The sequence below is a fragment of the Colobus angolensis genome, unplaced genomic scaffold, assembly GCF_000951035.1.
Source record: "Colobus angolensis palliatus isolate OR3802 unplaced genomic scaffold, Cang.pa_1.0 Scaffold123, whole genome shotgun sequence".
Classification (NCBI taxonomy): Eukaryota; Metazoa; Chordata; class Mammalia; order Primates; family Cercopithecidae; genus Colobus; species Colobus angolensis.
In genome coordinates, this window is record NW_012113475.1 from 564716 (window position 1) to 588652 (window position 23937).

The window sequence follows — 23937 nt, forward strand, 5'->3', positions numbered from 1 at the left end:
AACCCGGGAGGCAGAGCTTGCAATGAGCTGAGATCCGGCCACTGCACTCCAGCCTGGGCGACAGAGTGAGACTCCGTCTCAAAAAAAAAAAGGTATTACATTCAATGTGAAAAGAAAACCAAAAAACTGAGAAAAGGCACTTTGAATACATACAACTGATAACAGCTAACAAACAAACTCTTACAAATCATTAAAAAAGTGATAATCCAATAGTAAAACTGTCAGTGATAGAAGAAAGCAGCACACAAATTAATCATCACAGATATGATCAAAGCTTAACAAACACATGACAACATAAACATATGAAAAGCTGCCCATTTGTATTAATCAGGATAGACTTCATTATGATGAGGTTACAAATTAAACCCCAAATCTCAGTAGCTTCACAAAACTGAAGTTTATTTTTTGGTCATGACACAAATCCAATGCAGGTTGACAGGGGGCTCTGCTCCACAAAGAAACTAAAAGGTCCATGCTCCACTGTGTAGCTGCTGTACAATAAGAAACAGTTCAGGCTTGGCACGGGGGCTCACACCTATAATCCCAGCACCTTGGGAGGTCAAGGTGGGCGGATCATGACGTCAGGAGATAGAGACAATCCTTGCTAACACAATGAAACCCTGTCTCTACTAAAAATACAAAAAGTTAGCCGGGCGTGGTGGCGGGCACCTGTAGTCCCATCTACTCGGAAGGCTGAGGCAGGAGAATGGCATGAACCCGGGAGGCGGAGCTTGCAATGAGCGGAGATTTTGCCATTGCACTCCAGCCTGGGCAACACAGTGAGACTCCGTCTCAAAAAAAAAAAAAAGAAAAAAAAAGGAAACAGTTCAAGAGTTATGCAAAAGCTTCTGAATTCCCTGCTCCTGAAGTAAGACTATATTGACTGAAAGTAGTTGACTGTCCAGACCTAACTGCAAAGGGGCTGGGAAACACATGGATATTCAGTGTCTCTGGCACAACTAGAAATTAGCGCAATCCAAATTAAGGCAATAGCAAGATGCATCTTATAACCATTAGGTTGAGGAAAAATAGTAACAAAAACTCCTATTACCAAGGACTGGTGAGGATGTGAAAAATGGAAGCAATCATATACAGGTGTTAGCATGTAAATTGATGCAACATCCTAAGAGAGCATTTGTAACATCCTGACAAGTTAAAGATGCACATGCTTACGATCTAATATTTCCACATGTGCACAGAATGAGTCACGTGAAAATTATTCACTTAAAAATGTTCGTAATAGCAAACTATTGGAAGTGACTTAAATATTGGAGACAATCTAAGTATTGGGGAAAAATTAGAATAACAACCATATTCTTACTGAAAGTTAATATTGACAGCATATTGAACCGAAAAAAAAGGAAGCCACAGAAGGCAACACACTGTGTACTATTATTATATAATGTTTTAAAACCTGCAAAACTATAACATATATGATGTATAGATATATAGATATGCAGTGTTCTTATAATAACATGCACGGAAATGATAAGTATTAATTTTAATTTATTTTTATTTTTATTTTTTGAGACAGAGTCTCACTCTGTCACTCAGGCTGGAGTGCAGTGACGATCTCGGCTCACTGCAACCACAGCCTCCCAGGTTCAAGCAATTCTCGTGCCTCAACCTCCTGAGTAGCTGAGATTACAGGTGTGTGCCACCATGCCCGGCTAATTTTTGTATTTTGAGCAGAGACAGGGTTTTGCCAAGTTGGCCAGGCTGGTCTAGAACTCCTGGCCTCAAGTGATCCACCCACCTCAGCCTCCCATAGCACTGGAATTACAGGCATGAGCCACCGCACCTGGCCTAATTTAATTTTTCAATAGTGTTAAAATGAGAGAGTAAAGATGGTACATTAGGATACATCAGTCATATCCTTTAATTATAAAGCTACTTATATCCTTTAATTCTACTATAGGTAATCTAAGAAACTAATACTATTCCATAATCAAAAGTTATTCTTTATTATCACTTACATAGTTGTGCTTTTTATACTAATGATAACTATAGAAAGTCTCAAATATTCAAAATGGCTAAATATGATATGACAACACATGAAATATTATGATTATTAGATGAGATAATATACATTAAGTAGTTAGTACAACACTTGGCACTTGACTGATGTTAGTTATCATCATCATCAGTATTATTTCTATTACTACTAATACTATTACTTTTACTAAAACAATAAGCATACAAACTAGGTTGATGCATGGAAACCTATAACGTAAATAATGTTAACTGGAAAAAGCAGAATACTAATTATAATGTATATGTTAAGGAAAGAAACATAAAATGTATGCATGCTTATTAACACTGATTTTAAAATAACTGGGAAACTTGGTAAAATTCAATGTTTATTAAGTTATTTTATGAACTGTATATTAAAAAATTATAATGGTCACTAACTTTTCTCAAAACCTTGTATTATTTTAAGTATCTGGCTGACTTTGCACAGGCATTTTTAAAAGCATTAAAGAAAAAATAACTGTGACATCTCATCTCATTTTGGAATAAAATCTCTTCTTAAATGATTCATGGTTCCTGAAACATTAAGCTTTGAAAAGAAAAACAAGTTAACAATTGCTTATACTCCATAACTGTTTGCTTGGCAACTACACTATCTTTATCCCACATTTTATAGTTAATATGACTCTGTTTAATAAAAGAAACATCTATGAAAGCATTAGGAGAATCTAATAACTAACCAAAACTATCATGTGCTTATAATTTTAATTTATCAGTACATTTTGTATCCCCTGATAAAAGTCAAAATGGACATAGATCATTGGTTATTTTATACCTTCATACTAGCACTGAATAAATCTCATATTTATCCTCATACAATGACCTACCTTGAGTTTTTTGGTAAGGTTAAGAACGCAGCAACTATAGTGTGAAGTCTAGAGCATACCCCAAGCGAAAAGAGAAGGAAGATCGTTTTCTTCCCTCAGTTCACTGGATCCTCTTCAGGGTTTACATATTGAGCAAAGTAAATGGGTTGTGAGGCTTAGAGCCATAGCACCTCTGTCTGGTAGAAGAAAACTTTGTCTCCTCTCCAAACAACTACACTGTGTTACAAGGAGCTGTGTCTTTCTATATTCTATACCTCTTTATCTAAAAATCTATTTGATGTTCTCTTTTGTGTCATTCATTCCAATTATCTGTTGGCATATATAGTCTATGCAGTATTGGGCATGGAATAGCTACACAAATACGTCCTTGAGCTAGCAGGGCTGGGAATCATTACTCATCCAGAAGTGACATGGCACTGTGTAATAGAAGTATCATCTTTTTCATCCTAGACTCAAATTAAGATGTGGCTTTCTTACCCAAGGAAAAGAAATATAACACTTCTCATTGCTCAAGAGCAGAGACACCAGCTGGCAGAGGGAACACACGTACGGATAGATGGCTTAGATGACAGAGACATCTCCAGAGCTAATGAACATAAGCCATTTCTGGATTACCATTTTACATCTCTAGCCCATATAAGGATCAGAAATACTTAACTGTCCAAGGCAAATACAGCTGTAACTAGAGACGTCTGAGAAAGACAGCAATGGAGGCCAACTGGAGTACCATTAATACCAAGGATATGCATCACCCTCACAGCTCACTAAGTCACCCTAGAAAGGGCACACTAACCGTATTTTGAAGGTGTTCTCAGATTTAGTTTTCAAAGATCAACTGGAGAAAAACAAGATTTTAAGATAAAATCTTGGTGACAGAGTTAGTACCTTAATAATCTCTTATAGTTCACAGGCTCTGCCTCATTTATGAGATTTGATATTACAAAGATTATCACCCTAAACTAAGTGGAGTTTTGTTTGTTCATGTAAACTTAAACTTATCCATGTAAGACCACAAAGAAACTAGTCACAAACCAAGACTTAACCAATGAAGTAATTTCTCTATTGAATTAGTTGGTCATAAACCATACAGCCAGATAGATAAAAGGGAGGATAATAAGTACACATTAATTATGATTCTTTGCATAAATAACATGTTACGAATGGGACTAATTTCATGAGAGTAATAGAATCACTTCAAAACATTTTTATGACCAGTTTCAAGAGTATATTTCATTTAGGAAGTGATTCATTTAAGGTCTCATCACCTCAAAGGAGTTGATACATAAGTGCTACCTGAAAATGTTCCTCAAATCCCACGTTTTTTTCCCAAAATGCATTTGTTTAGTGAGTATATTTTTGACACTGAATGTTTACTAATTGTGCAGTAAACCAAATTTCTACTACACATTTGAATTAATCATCTATAAGTTTGGACATGCAAATATTTCAGTTAAAAAGACACAAAAAATAGTTTGATTCAAGAAAGGAAACCATAATAGATAGCTGAAATAATTTTCCAGAAAAAAATCAAAGTATAATAAGTTTTAGGAAAGATATTTTTATTTCTTTAAAAATAAACCATATACTCTTGCCATAAATTAAACACTAAGTAATAGCTCAGTGCTGCTCTTGAATTGTCTTTGAAAATAAAATTACAATTATTTTTATAGTAACTTCCTATTAAAATCAGAAACTAGAGTTTTTAAAAATTTTGCCTGCAGTGAATTCAAAAAAGTTTGGAGAATATATTGTCTTAGAACTGGAAAAAACGTAGCTCTATAAATGTCATGGTGGCTAATAACAAGAAAATTTTAAAAAATAGATGTTGGCATGGATGTGGTAAAAAGGGAACACTTCTACACCACCAGTGGGAACATAAACTAGTACAACCACTACAGAAAACAGTGTGGTGATTCCTTAAAGAACTAAAAGTAGAACTACCACTTTATCCAGCAATCCCACTACTGGGTATCTACCCAAAGGAAAAGAAGTCATTATCCAAATAGATACTTTCACATGCATGTTTGTAGCAGCACAATTAACAATTGCAAAAATATGGAACAAGCCCAAATGACCACCAATCAATGAGTGGGTAAAGAAACTGTGGTTGCGGTGTGTGTGTGTGTGTGTGTGTGTATGATGAAATACTATTCAGCCATAAAAAAGAATGGATTAATGGCATTCACAGCAACATGGATGAGACTGGAGACTATTATTCTAAGTGAAGTAACTCAGTAATGGAAAACCAAACATTGTTCTCACTCCTAAGTGGGAGCTAAGCTCTGAGGATGCAAAGGGATAAGAATGATACAATGGACTTTTGGGGAAAGGGTGGGAAGGAGTTGAGGGAAAAAAGGCTACAAATTGGGTATAGTGTATACTGCTTGGGTGATGAATGCACCAAAATCTCACAAACCACCACTATTGGGTTACTCATGTAACCCAATACCTACCACCTGTTCCCCAAAAACTTACGGAAAGAAAATAAGTAAGTAAGTAAGTAAATAAATAAATAAATAAATAAATGTATGTCATGGTGGCTAGTTAGGAGTATTATATATACTTAGTAAGTAGGCATTCTCTTCAAATAAAAAGATTAAAGATTAGAAAAGTGTCGGGCTATAAAACTAATATAATTACTTTTGGTGTAAGTAACACAATACAATAAGTAATACAAAAGTAATACAATACAATTACTTTTACCAATTACAATCATTTGGGTGGACAAACAAATGATCAAATCCTCGTGAAACATTTTGGATTAAAGAAGTTTTTCTATGCTGTCAACTCAAACAGCTAGAGTGTCTCTTCTCCAAATGACTGCAACACCTCTCCAGCAAAGGCACAGAACTGGGTGGAGGCTGAGATGGCTGAATTGACAGAAGTAGGCTTCAGAAGATGGGTAATAAAGAACTTCACAGAGCTAAAGGAGCATGTTGTAACCCACTGCAAAGAAGCTAAGAGTCATAATAAAACAATACAGGAGCTGATAGCCAGAATAACCAGTTTAGAGAGGAACATAACTGACCTGATGGAAGTGAATAACACAATACAAGAAATTCACAGTGCAATCACAAGTATCAATAGCAGAACAGACCAAGTGGAGGAAACAATATCAGAGCTTGAAGACTCCCTTTCTGAAATAAGACAGGCAGACAAGAATACTGAAAAAAGAATGAAAATGAATAAACAAAACCTCTGAGATATATGGGATTACGTAAAGAGGTAGAACCTATAACTGACTAGGGTACCTGAAAGAGATGAGAGAATGGCACCAAGCTGGAAAACATACTTCATATGCTGAAAAACGTATATCATCCAGGAGAACTTCCCCAACTTAGCAAGACAGGCCAACATTCAAATTCAGGAAATCCAGAGAACCCCAGTAAGATACTCCATGAGAAGAACAACCCCAAGATACATAATCATCAGATCCTCCAAGGGCAAAATGAAAGAAAAAATGTTAAGGGCAGCCAGGAAGAAAGGCCAGGTCACCTACGAAGGGAAGCCTATCAGACTAACCATGGACCTCTCAGTGGAAACTCTACAAGCCAGAAGAGATTAGGTACCTATACTCAACATCTTAAAGAAAAGAATTTCCCACCCAGAATTTCATATCTGACCAAACTAAGCTTCATAAGGAAAGTAGAAATAAGATCCTTTGCAGATAAGCAAATGCTAAGGGAATTTGTCACTACCAGGCCTGCCTTGCAAGAGCTCCTAAAGGAAGCACAAAATATGGAAAAGAAAAACTGTTACCAGCCAATACAAAACCATGCTGAAGTACACAGATTAGTGATACTATAAAACAACCACATAAACAAGTCTGTAAAATAAGCAGCTAGCATCATGACGATAGGATCAAATTCACACATAACAATACTAACCTTAAATGTAAATGGGCTGAATGCCTCAATTAAATGACATAGAATGGCAATCTGGATAGAGTCAAGACCCATGGGTATGCTGTCTTTAAGAGACCTGTCTCCTGTGCAAAGACACACATAGGGTCAAAATAAAGGGATGGAGGAAAATTTCCAAGCAAATGAAAAACAGAAAAAGCAGAGGTTGTAATCCTAGTTTCTGACAAAACAGGCTTTAAACCAACAAAGATAAAAAAGACAAAGAAGGGCATTGCATAATGGAAAACGGTTCAAGTCAACAAGACTAGCTAACTATCCTAAATATATATACACCCAATACAGGAGCACCCAGATTCATAAAGCAAGTTCTTGGAGACCTACAAAGAGACTTAGACTCCCACACAATAACAGTGGGAGCTGTAACATCCCACTGAAAATATCAGATAGATCGTTGAGACAGAAAATTAACAAAGACAGTCAAGACCTGAACTCAGCTCTGGATCAAGCAGACCTGATAGATACCTACAGAACTCTCTACCCACAAAAAACAGAATATATATTCTTCTTATCACTACACAGCACTTACTTTATTACTGATCCCATGATCAGAAGTAAAACACTTCTCAACAAATGCAGAAGAACTGAAATCATAACAGTCTTTCAGACCACAGTGCTATCAAATTAAAACTCAAGATTAAGAAATTCACTCAAAACCACACAACTACATGGAAATTGAACAGCCTGCTCCTGAATGACACTTGGGTAAATAATGAAATTAAGGCAGAAATCAGTAAGTTATTTGAAACTAATGAGAAGAAAGAAACAATGTACCAGAATCTCTGGGACTCAGCTAAAGCAGTGGTAAGAGGGAAATTTATAGCACTAAATGCCTAACATCACAACTAAAAAACTAGAGAACCAAGAGCAAACAAACCCCAAAGCGAGCAAAAGACAAGAAATAACCATTATCAGAGAGGAATTGAAGGAGATAGAGACGTGAAAAACCCTTCAAAAAAATCAACAAATCCAGGAGCTGCTTTTTTGAAAAAATTAGACAGACCATTGGCTAGACTAATAAAGAATAAAAGAAAGAAGAATCAAATAATCAGAAATAATAAGGGAGATATCACCACTGATCCCACAGAAGTACAAACAAGCATCAGAGAATACCACAAACATCTCTATGCACATAAACTAGAAAATCTAGAAGAAATGTTTAAATTTCTGGACACATACACCCTCCCAAGACTGAAACAGGATGAAACTGAATCTCTGAATAGACCAATAATGAGTTCTGAAATTGAGGCAGTAAGAAATAGCCTACAACCAAAAAGAGCCCAGGACCAGAAAGATTCACAGCTGAATTCTGCCAGAGGTACAAGGAAGAGGTGATATCATTTCTACTGAAACTATTCCAAAAAATTGAAAAGCAGGGACTCCTCCCTAACTCACTGTATGAGGCCAGCATCATCCTGATACCAAAACCTGGCAGAGATACAACAAAAAAAAGAAAACTTCAGGCCAATATCCCTGATGAACATTGATGCAAAAGTTGTCAATGAAATACTGGCAAACAAAATCCAGCAACACATCAAAAAGTACATGCACCATGATCAAGTCAGCTTCATCCTTGGGATGCAAGGTTGGTTCAACATATGCAAATCAGGAAATGTGATTCATCACATAAACAGTACTAAAGAAAAAAAAATACTTGATTATCTCAATAGATGCAGAAGAGGCCTTTGATAAAATTCAACATACTTCATGTTAAAAACTTTGAATAAACTAGGTATTGAAGGAATATACTTCAAAATAATAATAATAATAATATGACAAACTCACAGCCAATATCATACTGAATGAGCAAAAGCTGGAAGCATTCCCCTTGAAAACTGACACAAAACAAGAATGCCCTCTCTCACCACTCCTATTCAACATAATATTAGAAGTTCTGGTCAGGATAATCTGGCAAGAGAAAGAAAGAAAGTGTATTCAAATAGGAAGAGAGAAAGTCAAACTATCCCTATTTGCATATGACATGATCCAATATCCAGAAAACTCCATTATTTCACCCAAAAAGCTTCTTAAGCTGATAAGCAACTCCAGCAAAGTCTCAGGATACAAAAGAAATGTGCAAAAATCATAGCATTCCTATTCACCAACAACAGAGCCAAATAATGAATGAACTCCCATTCACAATTGCTACAAAAAGAATAAAATACCTAGGAATACAGCTAACAAGGGAAGTAAAGGACTCTTCAAGGAGAACTACAAACCACTGCTCAAAGAAATCAGAGAGGACACAAACAAACATAAAGACATTCCATGCTCATGGATAGGAAGAATCAGTATCATGAAAATAGTCACACTGCTCAAAGTAGTTTATAGATTCAATGCTATTCCCATTAAACTATCATTGACATTCTTCAGAGAATTAGAAAACAACTATTGTAAAATTCATATGGAACCAAACATACAAGACAAGCCTAAGCAAAAAGAACAAAGCTGGAGGTATCATGCTACCTGACTTCAAACTATAGTACAAGGCTACAGTAACCAAAACAGCATGGTACTGGTACCAAAACATCATGGCACTGGTACAAAAACAGACACATAAACCAATGGAATAGAATAGAGAAGTTAGAAATAAGACCAAACACCTAAAATTATCTCGTCTGTGACAAAACTGACAAAAGCAAACAATGGGAAAATGATTCTCTAACAAATGGTGCTGAGAGAACAGGCTAGCCATATGCCAAAAATTGAAACTGGACCCCTCCCTTACACCTTATACAAAAGTTAACTCAAAATAGATTAAAGACTTCTAGGATTTTTATAGTTTTGGGTTTTAAATTTGTTGTAAACACTTTAGAAGAAAATATAGGCAATACCATTCAGGACATAAGCATGGGCAAAGATTTCATGATGAAAACGCCAAAAGCAATTGCAACATAAGCAAAAATTGACAAACGGAATCTAATTAAACTAAAGAGCTTTTGCACAGCAAAAGAAACTGTCACCAGAGTGAACACACAACCTACAGAATGGGAGAAAATGTTTGCAACTTATTCATCTGATAAAGGTCTGACATCAAGTCGACAAGGAACTTAAACAAATTTATAAGAAAAAAAGTCCTATTAAAAAGTGGGCAAAGGACATGAACAGACACTTCTCAAAAGAAGACATTTATGTGGCCAACAATCAGGAAAATAACCTCGACATCACTGATCATTAGACAAATGCAAATCAAAACCACAATGAGATACCATTTCATGCCAGTCAGAATGGCTATTATTAAATGTCAAGAAAGAACAGATGCTGATGAGGTTGTAGAGAAAAAGAAATGCTTTTACACTGTTGGTGGAAGTGTAAATTAGCTTAACCACTATGGCAGAGAGTATTGATTCCTCAAAGATCTAGAACCAGAAATACCATTTGACCCAGCAATCCCATTACTGGGTATATGCCCAAAAGGATATAAATCATTCTATTATAACAATACATGCACACATATGTTCACTGCAGTACTACTTACAGTAGCAAAGACATGGAATCAACCATAATGCCCATCAATGACAGACTGGATAAAGAAAATGTGGTACACATACACTATGGAATACTATGCAGCCATAAAGAGGAATGAGATCATGTCCTTTTTAGGACATGGATGGAGCTGGAAACCGTTATTCTCAGCAAACTAACGCAGGAACAGAAAGTCAAACATTGTATGTTCTCACTTATAAATGGGAGCTGAATCATGAGACCACATGGACACAGGGAGGGGAATAACACACACTGGGACCTGTCGGTGGGGTAGCTTAGGATGAGGGACAGCATCAGCAAGAATAGCTAATGGATGCTGGGCTTAATACCTAGGTGATGGTAGGAATCTGTGCAGCAAACACCATGGCACGCATTTACCTATGTAACAAGTCTGTACATCCTGCACCTGTACCTCTGAACCTAAAATCAAAGTTGAAGAAAAAAAAGAAATTTTTCTTTTCACTGGCAAAACAATTATGTGCATTTTGGGTTTTTTTTACTAAGGGAAACAAAATTTTACACATTAATGCCTTTATGCTATCATATTTATAGTAGTCCTTATTTTTTCTCGTTAAAATTTATGTAAATACTTTCCATTGATTATGTGTTACTTCATAATTATGAAACATCAATAAAGTGATTTTTATTTTAAAAAATTACAGCTGAACATTTTAATTTATGCCTAGAAGGGAAAATGCATCTCATGCATTTCTATTATGCTTAGAGGTACCCTAGGAAGATCTATTGCACTTGACTATTTCCTACGTTGGAGGCTAGAAAAATTTTTATTTATTTATTTATTCATTTATTTATGAGATGGAGTCTCATTCTTGTTCCCCAGGTTAAAGTGCAAAGGCATGGTCTCAGCTCACTGCAACCTCTGCCTCCGAGGTTCAAACAATTCTTTCTGCTTCAGTCTCCCAATTAGCTGGGATTACAGGAGCCCACCACCCAATCCTGGCTAATTTTTTTTGTATTTTTAGTACAGATGGGGTTTCAACATGTTGGCCAGGCTGGTCCTTTTTCTTTCTTAATAGTAAACATTTTGGCATTTTACTTTTTATATATTTCTTTTCAAAATTTTTTATTTTACGTTTGGGGGTACATGTGAAGGTTACTAGGTAAACATGTGTCACAAGGGTTTGTTGTACATATCAGTACATCACCCAGGTTTTAAGCCCAATACCTGATACTTATCTTTTCTGTTCCTCTTCCTCCTCCCACCCTCCACCCTCGAGGAGGTCCCAATGTCTGTTGTTTACTTCTTTGTGTTCATAGTTCTTATCATTTAGCTCTTATTTTATAAGTGAGAACATGTGGTATTTGGTTTTCTATTCCTGCGTTAGTCTGCTAGGCATGATAGCCTCCAGCTCCATCTATGTTCCTGCAAAAGGCATGGTGTCATAGAAACAATTGTTATTGAGCAGAAGTAAAACCATCTACTAAAAATTATCACTGTCTGTTCGATAATAGGAGTATCCAAAGAATTTTTGGCTGAATGCAACCACGGATTAAAGGTACTATACAAAAAGTGCTTTCACTCCACCAGATCCTCCCACAACACTCTCTCATGCCTACTTCCCTGCAAAAATAAACAAATGAAAAACCGAAAGGGTTGAAGGAAATGCAAGCAACAGAACGTGGAAATAGGAGAGCATAAAGAACCATGCTGGCTGGGTGTGGTGGCTCACACCTGTAATCCCAGCACTTTGGGAGGCTGAGGCAGGCAGATCACCTGAGGTCAGTAGTTTGAGACCAGTGTGGCCAACATGGCAAAACCCCGTCTCTACTAAAAATACAAAAATTATCTGGGCATGGTGGTGTGCACCTGTAGTCTGAGCTACCCCGAAGGCTGATGCAGGAGAACTGCCTGAACTCAGGAGGCGGAGGTTGCAGTGAGCCGAGATTGTGCCACTGCACTCCAGCCTGGACAATAAAGCAAGACTCTGTCTCAAAACAAACAAACAACAACAACAACAAAAAACAAAGAACCATGCTAAAGATTTCACGTGGTCACCTACAGAGCAAACATAGTTTACCTTGGTTTTTGGAGGTGGTTTTGGCATGTCTCTTTCTAAGCCTCTTGTTAAAAGGATGGGCAGGGAGTTCTTATAACTGGCCTCCTACAAAAGAAGTATAAAGGAAACATTGGAGATTAAAGAACATTTACCCTAACCAAAAGTTACAAGGTAGTGAAAAACAGTTTTTCAGAGAGAGCATTTCTGGACTGAGTTGTTCACATCAGAAGCTGGTGAAATTGTAACATACAGTGAAAACTTTTCCTCTTATTTGTCATATACAACAGCAAAGTAAGATAAGATGGTGATGGAGTAGGTGGGAAATGTACAGTATGTATATTCAGAGATGATCATTAAAAATCTTATCTGCACTATTATGTCAGTTTATCACATACATATCCACTATAGACAGCTTGCTCTTCTTTTGAGAAGTGAATAGTTAAATCTCCAAAATATCAACCAACAAGCTTAAAGTCGCCAACATTCCCCACATTTTACAGATGGATTTTGACTCTTTACATACTTGATCTTAAACAATTTCCTTCAGATAGTTTAGCAAACTACTATTAAATGGTGATAGTTTTGTATTAACACCCTGTGGAAGAATATATGAGTATCTGTTTCCAGAATTATTAAACCTCCAAGTCCTTGGTTCACACCAAAACAACATTTACCAAAATAATGGCAGAAATTATAAGGAGGCAGCTGAGGCAGAGCTGTACAGATTTATTATTTATTCCTACATGATGAACAGAAATGACGGTAATCTTGTTTGTTTTGTTGTTTCAATAATGCAAAGCCTCACTTCCGAATAGCCATTAACTTGGATAAGCTTTCCATAGATGATTCCATCTCCAAATTAAGATAGGAAAAGAATACGTAAAAGGAAAATTATAGACAACAAGAAGGCTAAGGAGAAAGTCAGATTTTTTTCACTTATTCCATAATCCTCTATATCCCATTTCTTCCCCAACATTCCTGCCATTCAATAATCAAAATAATATATTTTTAAGTTTAGTTTATGGCTAATTTGTTATAATCTTTTAAACATAATTTGAGTCTATATACTTCACAATATTACTAAAATTTGCTAGACTTATATTCATTTATTTCTAAAGGGAGCAATATATTATTAGGATAAAATGTCCCTAAAGAAAGTAACAACACTACTTATTATTAATAAAGATTGAATCTTATGATGTATTGGGCACTGCTAAAGACTCTGCATTTATAACGCCATTTTTACCCCCAATAGCCCTATGAGCTAGGAACTATTATCATTATCTCCCCTTTAAGGCTAACACAATGCAGGCTTACAGAAGTTAAGTAAACTTGCCCAAGGTCACAGGGGACTCAAAGATTGTTCTGTATAACTTTAGGGCCTGAGCTCTTAATACCTTTATATATTACTCATCTCCAATATACTATACTTGGCATCTTAAACCACTAAGTTGTGGAGCCATAGCATTTTAAAGCCAAAAGAGTTTTGTAAAGGTCAACTAGTCAGCCTCCCTGATTTTAAAGATGAGGTACTTGGATTCTAAGGTGATGTGTCCAAGATCACATAGACAGTGGCAAAGCTGAGACTCATGTCTGGACCACAAAGCAGTACACAGCACCTGTTCTCAGGTTTGTGCTAGGGACAAACATTCCCAGATGCATAGGGGATTGGAAGCCTCTTCTAAGCTCTGGAGTAGCTGCAGGTACTGCCAACACTCTCAGCTGCCTGTGGCCTCATGTAGCCCTTATGTAAGTACCAAAGGGTACATTTCAGAGATCCCTAAATAAGTGTGCATTCTGGTCCTACCCTTTCCCACTAGTTACAGCACCTGCTGGTGGTAAGCTGCTTTCTGGAAATAGTGAATGAACCCATTCCCGCTTCTGACTCACTGTGAGAGGGATAAACTATATCCAGCATGACATTTAGGAGAGCCAAAAGCATAATCCATTGCGTAATTTGACTATGCTTGGATAACACAATTATGCTTTATACTTGTACACGTTTTTTAAACTACTGGTATGTAAATGCTAGAATATGATGAAAAGAAATAAGGCTGTTAAGGGAAATTAGTAGAAACGTCTGATTTTTGTCTATGACTGTCTGAGTGTTTACAAATGCCTATAATTCTTTCTTCCTTATGCATAAAACAGAAGTGACAGTATTTCTTTATTCTATTTTCCAGTCCTGTCTCTGTGAATTAATGGGCACAAGGCTGACAGTCAACTATTCCCTATAAGTCTCTGAAAGCATTTTTTCTAAACTCCTATTTGCAAATGTCACCTATATGAATTACATTTACTTTTTGTTTTACGACTTTAAACTCAGACAATACAGACAAAGTAAAGTTTAGCAGTCCGAGAATGAACTGGCAGATAAAAGATCTAGCTCAGGGAAGAAGTACTATTTATTGATGAAAAGACAAGTCAGCACCTGTTCAGAGTTGCGTTCCCAATGCCCCATCAGAATGGTACTGAAACAGCAGCCCCCACGCGTGCAGCAAGCAGCCAGCAAGGGGACTGCAGAGCCACAGGACACAGGTGACACCTTCCTGTAAGGCCCATGGTACTTCGATTTCTGGAGAAAAGTTAAATAATTCAACTAGTAGCCTAAGCAAATAACTGGTGATAACTTATTCTTTTAAAACATATATTATGCAGTTAAGTACGAAATACTAAGATAAAACATTTTACAAACCTTTATAAAGCCATTTATATTTGTACATACGTATCTGAGAAAGCTGAAAATTTATGTCCACAGCAAAAACATAAACACAAATGCAAACAGTAGCATTATTCATAATAGCCTAAAAGTGGTGACAATCCAAATGCCCATCAATTGATGAATAGATAAACAAGACATGGTATAGTCACATAATAGAATATTCTTCAGCTATAAAAAGGAATAAAATACTGACACCCGCTACAACATTAATGAACCTTGAAAACATGCTAAGTGAAAGAATACAGACACAAAAGGATATATATTGTGTGATTCCACTTGAATGAAATGTCCAGAATAGGCAAATACTTAGTGACAGAAAACAGATTGATTATTGCCAGGGGCTGGGGGGAGTGGGGAATGTGGAGTGACTGCTAACAGGTCTGATGTACATGAGGTTTTTTTTTTTTTTTTTTTGAGACAGGTCTCACTCTGTTGCCAGGTTGGAGTGCAGTGGCGCAATCTTGGCTCACTGCAACCTCCGCCTTCCAGGTTCAAGCGATTCTCCTGTCTCAGCCTCTGGAGTAGCTGGGACTACAGGTGTGCACCACCATGCCCAGCTAATTTTTGTATTTTTAGTAGAGACAGGGTTTCACCATGTTGGCCAGGATGGTCTTGATCTTTTGACTTCGTGATCCACACACTTCGGCCTCCCAAAGTGCTGGGATTACAGGCGTGAGCCACCGTGCCCAGCTGAGGTTTCTTTGTAGGGTGATAAAAATATTCTGGAATTAGGTAATGGTGATGACTGCACAGTTTTGTGAACACACACAAAGCCGTAGATTGTATACTTTATAAGAGTGAATTTCAATGGTATGTGAATTACATCTACATTTTTTACAAAGCCACGTAAAGAAAGTTCCCACATTCTTAAGGCAAAAGAGACCTTGGGCTTGTGTTCAAACTCTTCCTTTAGAAGAACTTTTTGGAAATAGCTTGGAGGGGGATGTTTTGTTTTTTTAAGTGTTAAACTGTATGTAGGCATGAAAATTTATTCAACAAATATCAACTGAATCTTATTACTAGTTGGAATGGGTGGTATTCCAATGCTGGGCACTGGAGAATGAAGTGTCAAACTGGACATTAATAGATCATATAGAGTATATCTACATTTATTTTAAACATTTGGTCTACTTACATGAGACTTTTGACTGAACCAGTTGCTCACTTTAATGACCTTTGCATAACACCTACTTGCTTAAAACAGCTGTGTCATGGTATTATGAGAACACCAATTAAAAATACAATAAGGAAGGAAAAAATACCTTGTTTATCATGGCTTCTTTTGCTTAATATTCAACTACTGATGACATTTAAAAATAGAAAAGCCCTCACTGTCCCCTCAGCCTTGCATACTACTCCCACAGCTCTTTTAAGGCTTGGTCCCTTGTTTCATTCAGGTCTTTGCTAATTTCACTGGAGCAGGTTCTCTTCCCAGGATGCCACCTGGGAAGGGATATTAATCACCACCTCTCTCCTCTTCCACTTGTTGCTCTCTATCCCCTTACCCTATTTTATGTTTCTCCATAGCCCTTAGAAATATCTGACTTTAAACTACACTTACTGGTTTTTGTTTTTGTTTTTGTTTTTGTTTTGAGGTGGAGTCTCGCTCTGTCACCAGGCTGAAGTGCAGTGGCGTGATCTTGGCTCACTGCAACCTCTGCCTCCCGAGTTCAAGCGATTCTCCTGCCTCAGCCTCCTGAGTAGCTGGGACTACAGGTACGCATCACCATGCCCAGCTAATTTCTGTATTTTTAGTAGAGATGGGGTTTCACCATGTTGGCCTGGATGATCTTAATCTCTTTACCTCGTGATCTGCCCGCCTCGGCCTCCCAAAGTGCTGGGATTATAAGCGTGAGCCACCGCGCCCGGCTGGTTTTAATTCTTTATTGTTCATCTCACCCTACTCTGTAAGAGGAGCTGGTCAGTCTTGTTCATAAATACATTATATCTACAGAGCCTACAACTAGGTTTGGCACATAGTAGGAGTTCAATTGTTGAGTGACTGAGTAAACTGAATAAGTAAAATCCCCTTCAAAACTCCCTGTACATTCCTCCTGCTTTTAGTCCCTTCTTAATTCCCTTCCTAAATTCCCTTTATGATCCTTCATTCTCTTGCTAATACCCTTAATTTCCTTCCTCCAGTCTCCAATCATTGCTTTCACCTCACAAAAGTATAATGTTGGATGAATCCAGCTATATGCCTTCTCTGCGCTGGGAATGGAGCAACTCAAAGTGGCTGGAAAAAAATTACGGAATTGGTTGATTGGTTTCACATTAAATTTATGACCATAAACTTTGAATGGACCCTCCCTCATGTACAGCAATTCTGCTATACTTCTTGCGTAACTCGATTTTCCACTTTCCAAGATGGTATTTCTTGTCTTTCCCTCTCTTCTCAAACCCCTTTCTTTCCATTCTTGTTTCATACTTATTTGTAAAAACAGAAACATTAGAGCAGAAGCTACTCATTGCCACACCATCAAATCTACAAACCTAGCTGAAATCATTCAATCCACTCTGTCTTCCCTGTTGTTACAATGAGAGATATGCCTGGTTGTATCAAAGAGCATTTCCCTTCATATGCACAGTGGATCTCATTTCCTCTCACCTCCCCAAAGGCTGCTCCTTCAGTGGTCTCCTGTCACTCCCTTCCCCACTATGACCATTCCCATCAATCACAAGCATGCTCTGCAGTCATATCTTATTGTTTTTGTTTGTTTATTTTTAAAAGATACTTCCTTAATCCTACATCTCCCATTAGCTATAGTCCTACTTTTTTGCTTCCCTTCATAGCAGATTCCCTTAAAACAGCCATCTTCACTCACTTTCTCTGCTTCCTCATCTCCAATTCATTCTTCAATGCCCTAAGATCTGGTCTTTGTCTCACTATTTCACAGAATCTGCCAAAATAGTCACAGCTCAGCCTCCATCTTACTCTTGTTCTTAGTAACATTTAAAGAAAGTGACTATTCTTGAATTACTCTCTACTTTTAGCTTCCATGATATCACTGGTAGGTGGCTTGTGATAGTTAAATTTAGGTGTTAACTTGACTAAATGAAGAGATGTCCAAAGAGTTGGCAAAACATTATTTCTGGGTATGTCTTTGAGGGTGTTTCTGGAAGAGGCTGGCATTTGAATCAACAGGCTGAGTGAGGAAGATCCACCCTCACCAAATGTCACAGGCATCATCCAATTGGCTGAGGACATATATAGAAGAAAAAGGCAGAGGAAAGGTGAATTTGCTCTCTCTCCTAGAGCTGGGGCACCCATCTTCTCCTGCTCTTGGACATTAAAACTCCAGGTTCTGCATCCTTTGGACTCTGGACTTGCACCAGCAGTCTCCCAGGCTCTCAAGCCTTCGGACTTAGACTGAGCCATGCTACCAGCTTCCCTGGTACACCAGCATATTATAGAGCTCTTCAGCCTCCAAAATCATGTGAGCCAAACCCCATAATAAATTGCCTCTCTCTTTACACACATACATACACCACCCCCACCCCCCAACACACACACACACCTCCTATTGGTTTTGTTTCTCTGGAAAACCTTGACCAATATACAGGGGGAAGACATTTTCCTACTCAACCAGACCAATTCCATATGGTTGGCTACTGCCCCTCCTCTATACAACAAAGTTACAGTTACATATCTATTGGTTTATTTTCTGAATCCTCTACTAAAGAGAACTCTAAGCCTGGGCAACATAGGGAGACTCCATCTCTACAAAAACAATAAAATACAATTAGGCAGGCATGGTGGCACATTCCTGTGGTCCTAGATACTCAGGAGGCTGAGGCAGGAGGATCTATTGAGCCCAAGAGGTCCAGCCTGCAGTGAGCTGTGATCACACCACTGCACTCCAGCCAGGGTGACAGGGCGAGATAGAAGAAAGAAGAAAGAAGAAGAAGGAAGAAGAAGGAAAAAGAAGGAAGAAGAAGAAGGAAGAGGAGGAGGAGGAAGGAGAAGGAGAAGGAGGAGAAGGAGGAGAAGCAGAAGCAGAAGAAGAAGAAGCAGCAGCAGCAGAGGGAAGATGGAAGAAGAGGAGGAGGAAGAGGAAGAAGAGGAGGAGGAGGAGGATGAGAACGAAGAAGAAGAGGAAGAGGAAGAAGAAAAAGAAGAAGGCAGCGGCGGTGGCAAAAAATATGTCTCCTTTTACTACTGTGATCACAATTCCATAAAGAAGTGCCTGGTATAGCAGGAACTCAATATGTGTGTGTTGAATAAATGAATGAAGGATGTTGGAGTGACTCAAGAGTTGATATAGAGAAGTCTTCTTTTCCTAAATGATATGAAATCATTCACCTCCATGGCTTTTAAATACAACCAATATATAATGTTGCCCAAATTTGTGTCTCTGTCTTTGATGTTCCTCCTGAGCCCAAATTACTTACATCTAACTGCCTAATTGGCAACTCTACACTTAGTATGTTCAAACTTGAGCTTATAAAGTATCAGCAAAAATTTGGTCAGTCTGAGATTGCAGTGAGCCAAGATTGCCATTGCACTCCAGCCTGGATGACAGGGCAAGACTCCCTCTCAAAAAAACAAAAAAACAAAAACTGTCAGTCTTTGAGTCTTCCTTAGATTAGCAAATGTCATCTAGTTGCTCAGGACAATGTCTTAGGAATCTACCTTGATTCCTCCCTTTCTCATACATCTTGCATTCAACCCGCCAAGTCCAGTCAGTACTATCTCCAAAATAAACTGAAATCTGTCTACTCTTCCCTATGTGCACAGCCACCCCAATCATAACCATCACTGTTCACCTAAATTACTTCAAACATCTTGCCTTCTACAAGCTTTGTACATGTAAATCAGAGGATGTCACTTCTCTACCCTAAATCTTCCAATGATATATCATTATTCCTACAATAAAATCCAAATTCCTTACCATGACCTACAGTCCCAGTGATCTAGCCTATGTCTCTAATCTCATACCATTTGCCCTCTCCTCATTATACCCCAGCCACCACTGCCTTCTTTTCTGTTCTTCAAATACCGCAAGTCCCTTCCTGCCTCCCAGCATTTGCCCTTCTTATTCCTTCTCCTTGGAATGCTTTTCCACACTGCTCTAGCATAGCTGTGCATTCAATCTTATCTTTCAGCTCCTATGTCACTTCCTCAGAGAGGCCACCTTTAACAACTTTATCTAAAGTGGCTCGTCTAACTATTCTGTTCTCTTCTTAACAGGCTTCACCTTCAACCACAGTACTCACTTTAATTTGTTATTGATTGTCTACTACTCCAAGAAGTCTTTAAGGCTCAGGAGGGGTAAAGATATTTGCTCAGTGTATTCTAGTATTCAGTGCATATTTAATAAATATTTTTTAATGAACAAATAAAACTGTCAACTTCTACATTTCCCTTCCTTTTAGTATTAATTTCCAACCATTAGAGAATTTTGGTGGACTCTGTGATATTGGGAATAAGATAATAACACAGTTTTCTATTTCTGATGGGTAAGGATAGATGTAAAAGAAGCTACATTATGACAGGGAGGAACCACATTTGGTGTGCTGGGGTCAAACTCACAATAGTTGATTTGGTCAGATTTTTTTGGTAATCTGGAGAGCAGATGACAGACAGCAATACTGATACAATTACAAACTGAAGTAGCAAAAGCCCATGACTGAGGCCTCTTACAGCAAAGGGCATGTAGAATAGCGCTACTTTGCACATAACCAGGGTCCAATACATACGACTGGTACATTACAGACCACCCGTTTTAATCCCGTAGAAGTCTCTTCTGCAGTTCATCTGTATCTCAAATGAATCTCAATTTGATTGACTGAAAAAAGCAGATTTTCTTAAAACTCAAAAGAAATATAATGTTATCTTTACATTAATGAAAGGAATAAGCTGAATTTTAAAATAGCACTTTCTAGATCTTCACTATATATTTTTGGAAAAACTCTGTAATTTTCTGGCTTGGCCCAGGAAGTAGAAATGGGAGGATGAGAAGTAGTCAAATTCTACATAGAATTTTGAACTAATTATAATTACTTTATGAACTGCAACAATAATATTCATAGGTACAACCTTATGAATTATATACCTTATGAAACACAATTATAATTTTAATTGTGTTTAAGTCTATTAAAAATTGCCCTACAGAAAATGGCAACCAGTCATTTCCATGTAAAGAAAAAAATGAAAATTAATTGCAGCAGGGGTGGTCAAATTAAATCAAAGCTTTATTGTCCAGTGCTACGGTTTGAGTATTTGTCCTCACCAAAAGTCATATTGAAATTTAACCCCAGCATGGCAGTGTTGAGAGGTGGGGCCTTGAAGCAATGATTGGGTTTTAAGAGCTCTGCCCTCATGAATAGATTAATTCATTTGTGGATTAATAAATTAATGGGTTAATGAATTAATGGGTTATTATGGGAGCAGGATTAGTGGCTTTTGCATCCTCTCTTGCTATGTGACCTCTGCACATGCCAGCTCTCCTTCCCCCTTCCACCATGAGAGGAAGCGGCCTGAAGCCCTTGCCAGAAGCAGATGCTGGTGCTATGCTTCTTGTACAGCCTGCAGAACTGTGAGCCAAAGAAACCTCTTATCTTTATAAATTAAAAAAAAAGAAGAAGAGGAAGAGAGATCTGAACTAGCACATTTAGCCCCCTAACTATGTGATGCCCTGTACCACCTAGAGCAAGAAGGCCCTCAACAGATATAGCCCCTGCAGCTTGGACTTCTCAGCCTCCAAAACTACAAAGAATAAATTACTTTTATAAATGACTCCATTTCAGGTATTCTGTTATAAGCAAGGGAAGATGGACAAAGACATCAAGCATCATTAAGCTCTAAAGTTTGGACTCTCAGTGTTAAAATTGTTATAATCCAGTATAGAGCTTTCCTTCAGCTCCTATATCACCTCTTTGGAGAAGCTCCATCTAACAACCTCACCAAAAAAAGCTTTCCCTAGTTATGTTTTCCAACCTGCTTTACTTCTGTCACAGTACTTATTGAATTGAGATTGGTTTGAATGTCCATGTGTTGCTCTGATCTGTTCCTAATAACTGTGCTTTCCTTTGACCATCGAACCCACCATGTTTTCTCATTTAGCAGTCTTGACTTAGAGAAGGTCTACTTTTTACTTATTTGCACAGAGGTTTAAATAATGATCCACTACCATATGCAAGTGTGCAAGTGCCTGACTCAGGGCTTTTGTACTTGCTGTTCCTTCTGCTTAGAATGCTCTTCCTCCAAAAGTCTGTATGGCTTGCTCCACCACGACATTTAGATCTGCACTCAAATGCTCCCTAGCCTAGGGGCCTTCCTTCACTTCTCTACACAAAAAAGCTCCCCAGCTCCCTTCCCTCCCACCAACTCATATACAATACCATTAATTTCAAGAGTGTATCATGGTTTAATTTTTTTTTTTTTCAGAATCTATCATCAGGTGACACAGTAACTTCCTTAATTATTTATTGTCTGTGCCCACCCCACTAAAAGGTAAACTTCATGAGAGCAGGTATTATTTTTAAATTCACTGCTATTTTTAAAGCTCATAGAATACCAGCTGGCTAACAGGCATTCAATAAATGCTTGAATAGCTGAATAGACGGATGAGTCAAAAACAACCTCTTCTGACTCCTCTTCTTCGGTTTATCCTACACATGGATGCCAAATTAATTTTCTCTGCTTTATTACTCTTTGTCTGTTTTGTGTTGCTATAAATGAATACCTGAGGCTGGGTAATTTATAAAGAAAAAAGATTTATTTGGCTCACTCTGGAAAGTTAAGTTTGGGCATCTGCATATGGTGAGTGCCTCATGAAGGAAGGCAAAAGGGAGCCAACCTGTGTAGAGATCATATGGCAAGGGGGAGGTGCCAGGCTCTTTTTAATAACCAGCTCTTGCAGAAACTAATACAGTGAGAACTCACTCACTTCCAAGGGAGGGCGTTAATCTATTCATGAGGAATCCACCCCCATGACCCAAACACCCCCCATTAGGTCCCAACTCCAACGCTGAGGACCAAGTTTCCAAATGAGATTTGGTGGAGACAAACAAACTACATCCAAACCATAGCCAACTCCAGTTCAAGTTACTCCTTTCCTGGAAACTTTTCATTACTGCTGCCCATCATCACACTTAAATTCTTATTGCTGCCATCCAACACATTTCAACCCACCCTTCTTGTCATATCTACCCTACATGAACATTATAATTGGGGTCACATGCTACTTGTGCTAATTACTTACATGCTTATCCCATTTTCCATCCTTAACCTCAGATGTTTAAAGGATTTTTCAATCTTTTCTCTCTTTATGGTGCTGAAGTAGACAATTAATATTTTTGCACGTCCAACACTCATTCTCCCTTCTTTGGAGGAAGATGTAGTTTTAGGAAACCACTTTTCTCCTATTGGATACAGTGTTTCAATAAAAGTGTATCTCTGATGAACAATTGGACATGTCTTCCAAGAACTTCCAAATATGAATCAGATACCCATTCACTATAATTTTGACCAGAAATGAGAAGACTCAAAAACTGAGAATAGCTAAAGCTGACTCTCCCAGTGGCAGTCTGTTGAAGACACTGTTTGGCTCTCACACCACCTGCTGCCCAGAACCTTATAGCTGTCTTGGTAAGGGTCCTCTGGGAAGTCTGGTTTGTAGAAATTCCTTTCCTTTCCTTTTGTCAAATTTTTCCCAGAGTTGTTTTTTGTTGTTTTCAACTAAAGAAAGTGCTTTCAGTTACACAAATATTTATTATAGTGTCTTCTATATTGTGGGCATTCAAGAGAAAATTTTGAATTGAAATTGTGCAGCATTGATGGTAATGATAATCAAATTAATAAACAACATTGGCTATCACATATATAGTAGTTACTACGTGCATGGTTTTCTTCTAAGTGCTATTACACATTTACTCATTTTGTCTTCACAACAACCCTATGAAATATGTGCTTTTACTATCCAAATTTC

At 37.8% G+C, this 23937-nt stretch overlaps 1 protein-coding gene across 1 annotated transcript in view; it reads right to left on the reverse strand.

The window, feature by feature from the left end:
* Positions 1–23937, reverse strand: part of FAM13A (family with sequence similarity 13, member A) — a 342193-nt gene that overhangs the window by 165675 nt on the left and 152581 nt on the right. Inside the window, exon 7 of the mRNA XM_011932518.1 lies at positions 12304–12387. Within this exon, the coding sequence (XP_011787908.1) occupies positions 12304–12387 (84 nt within the window). The remainder of the gene's footprint in view (positions 1–12303; positions 12388–23937) is intronic.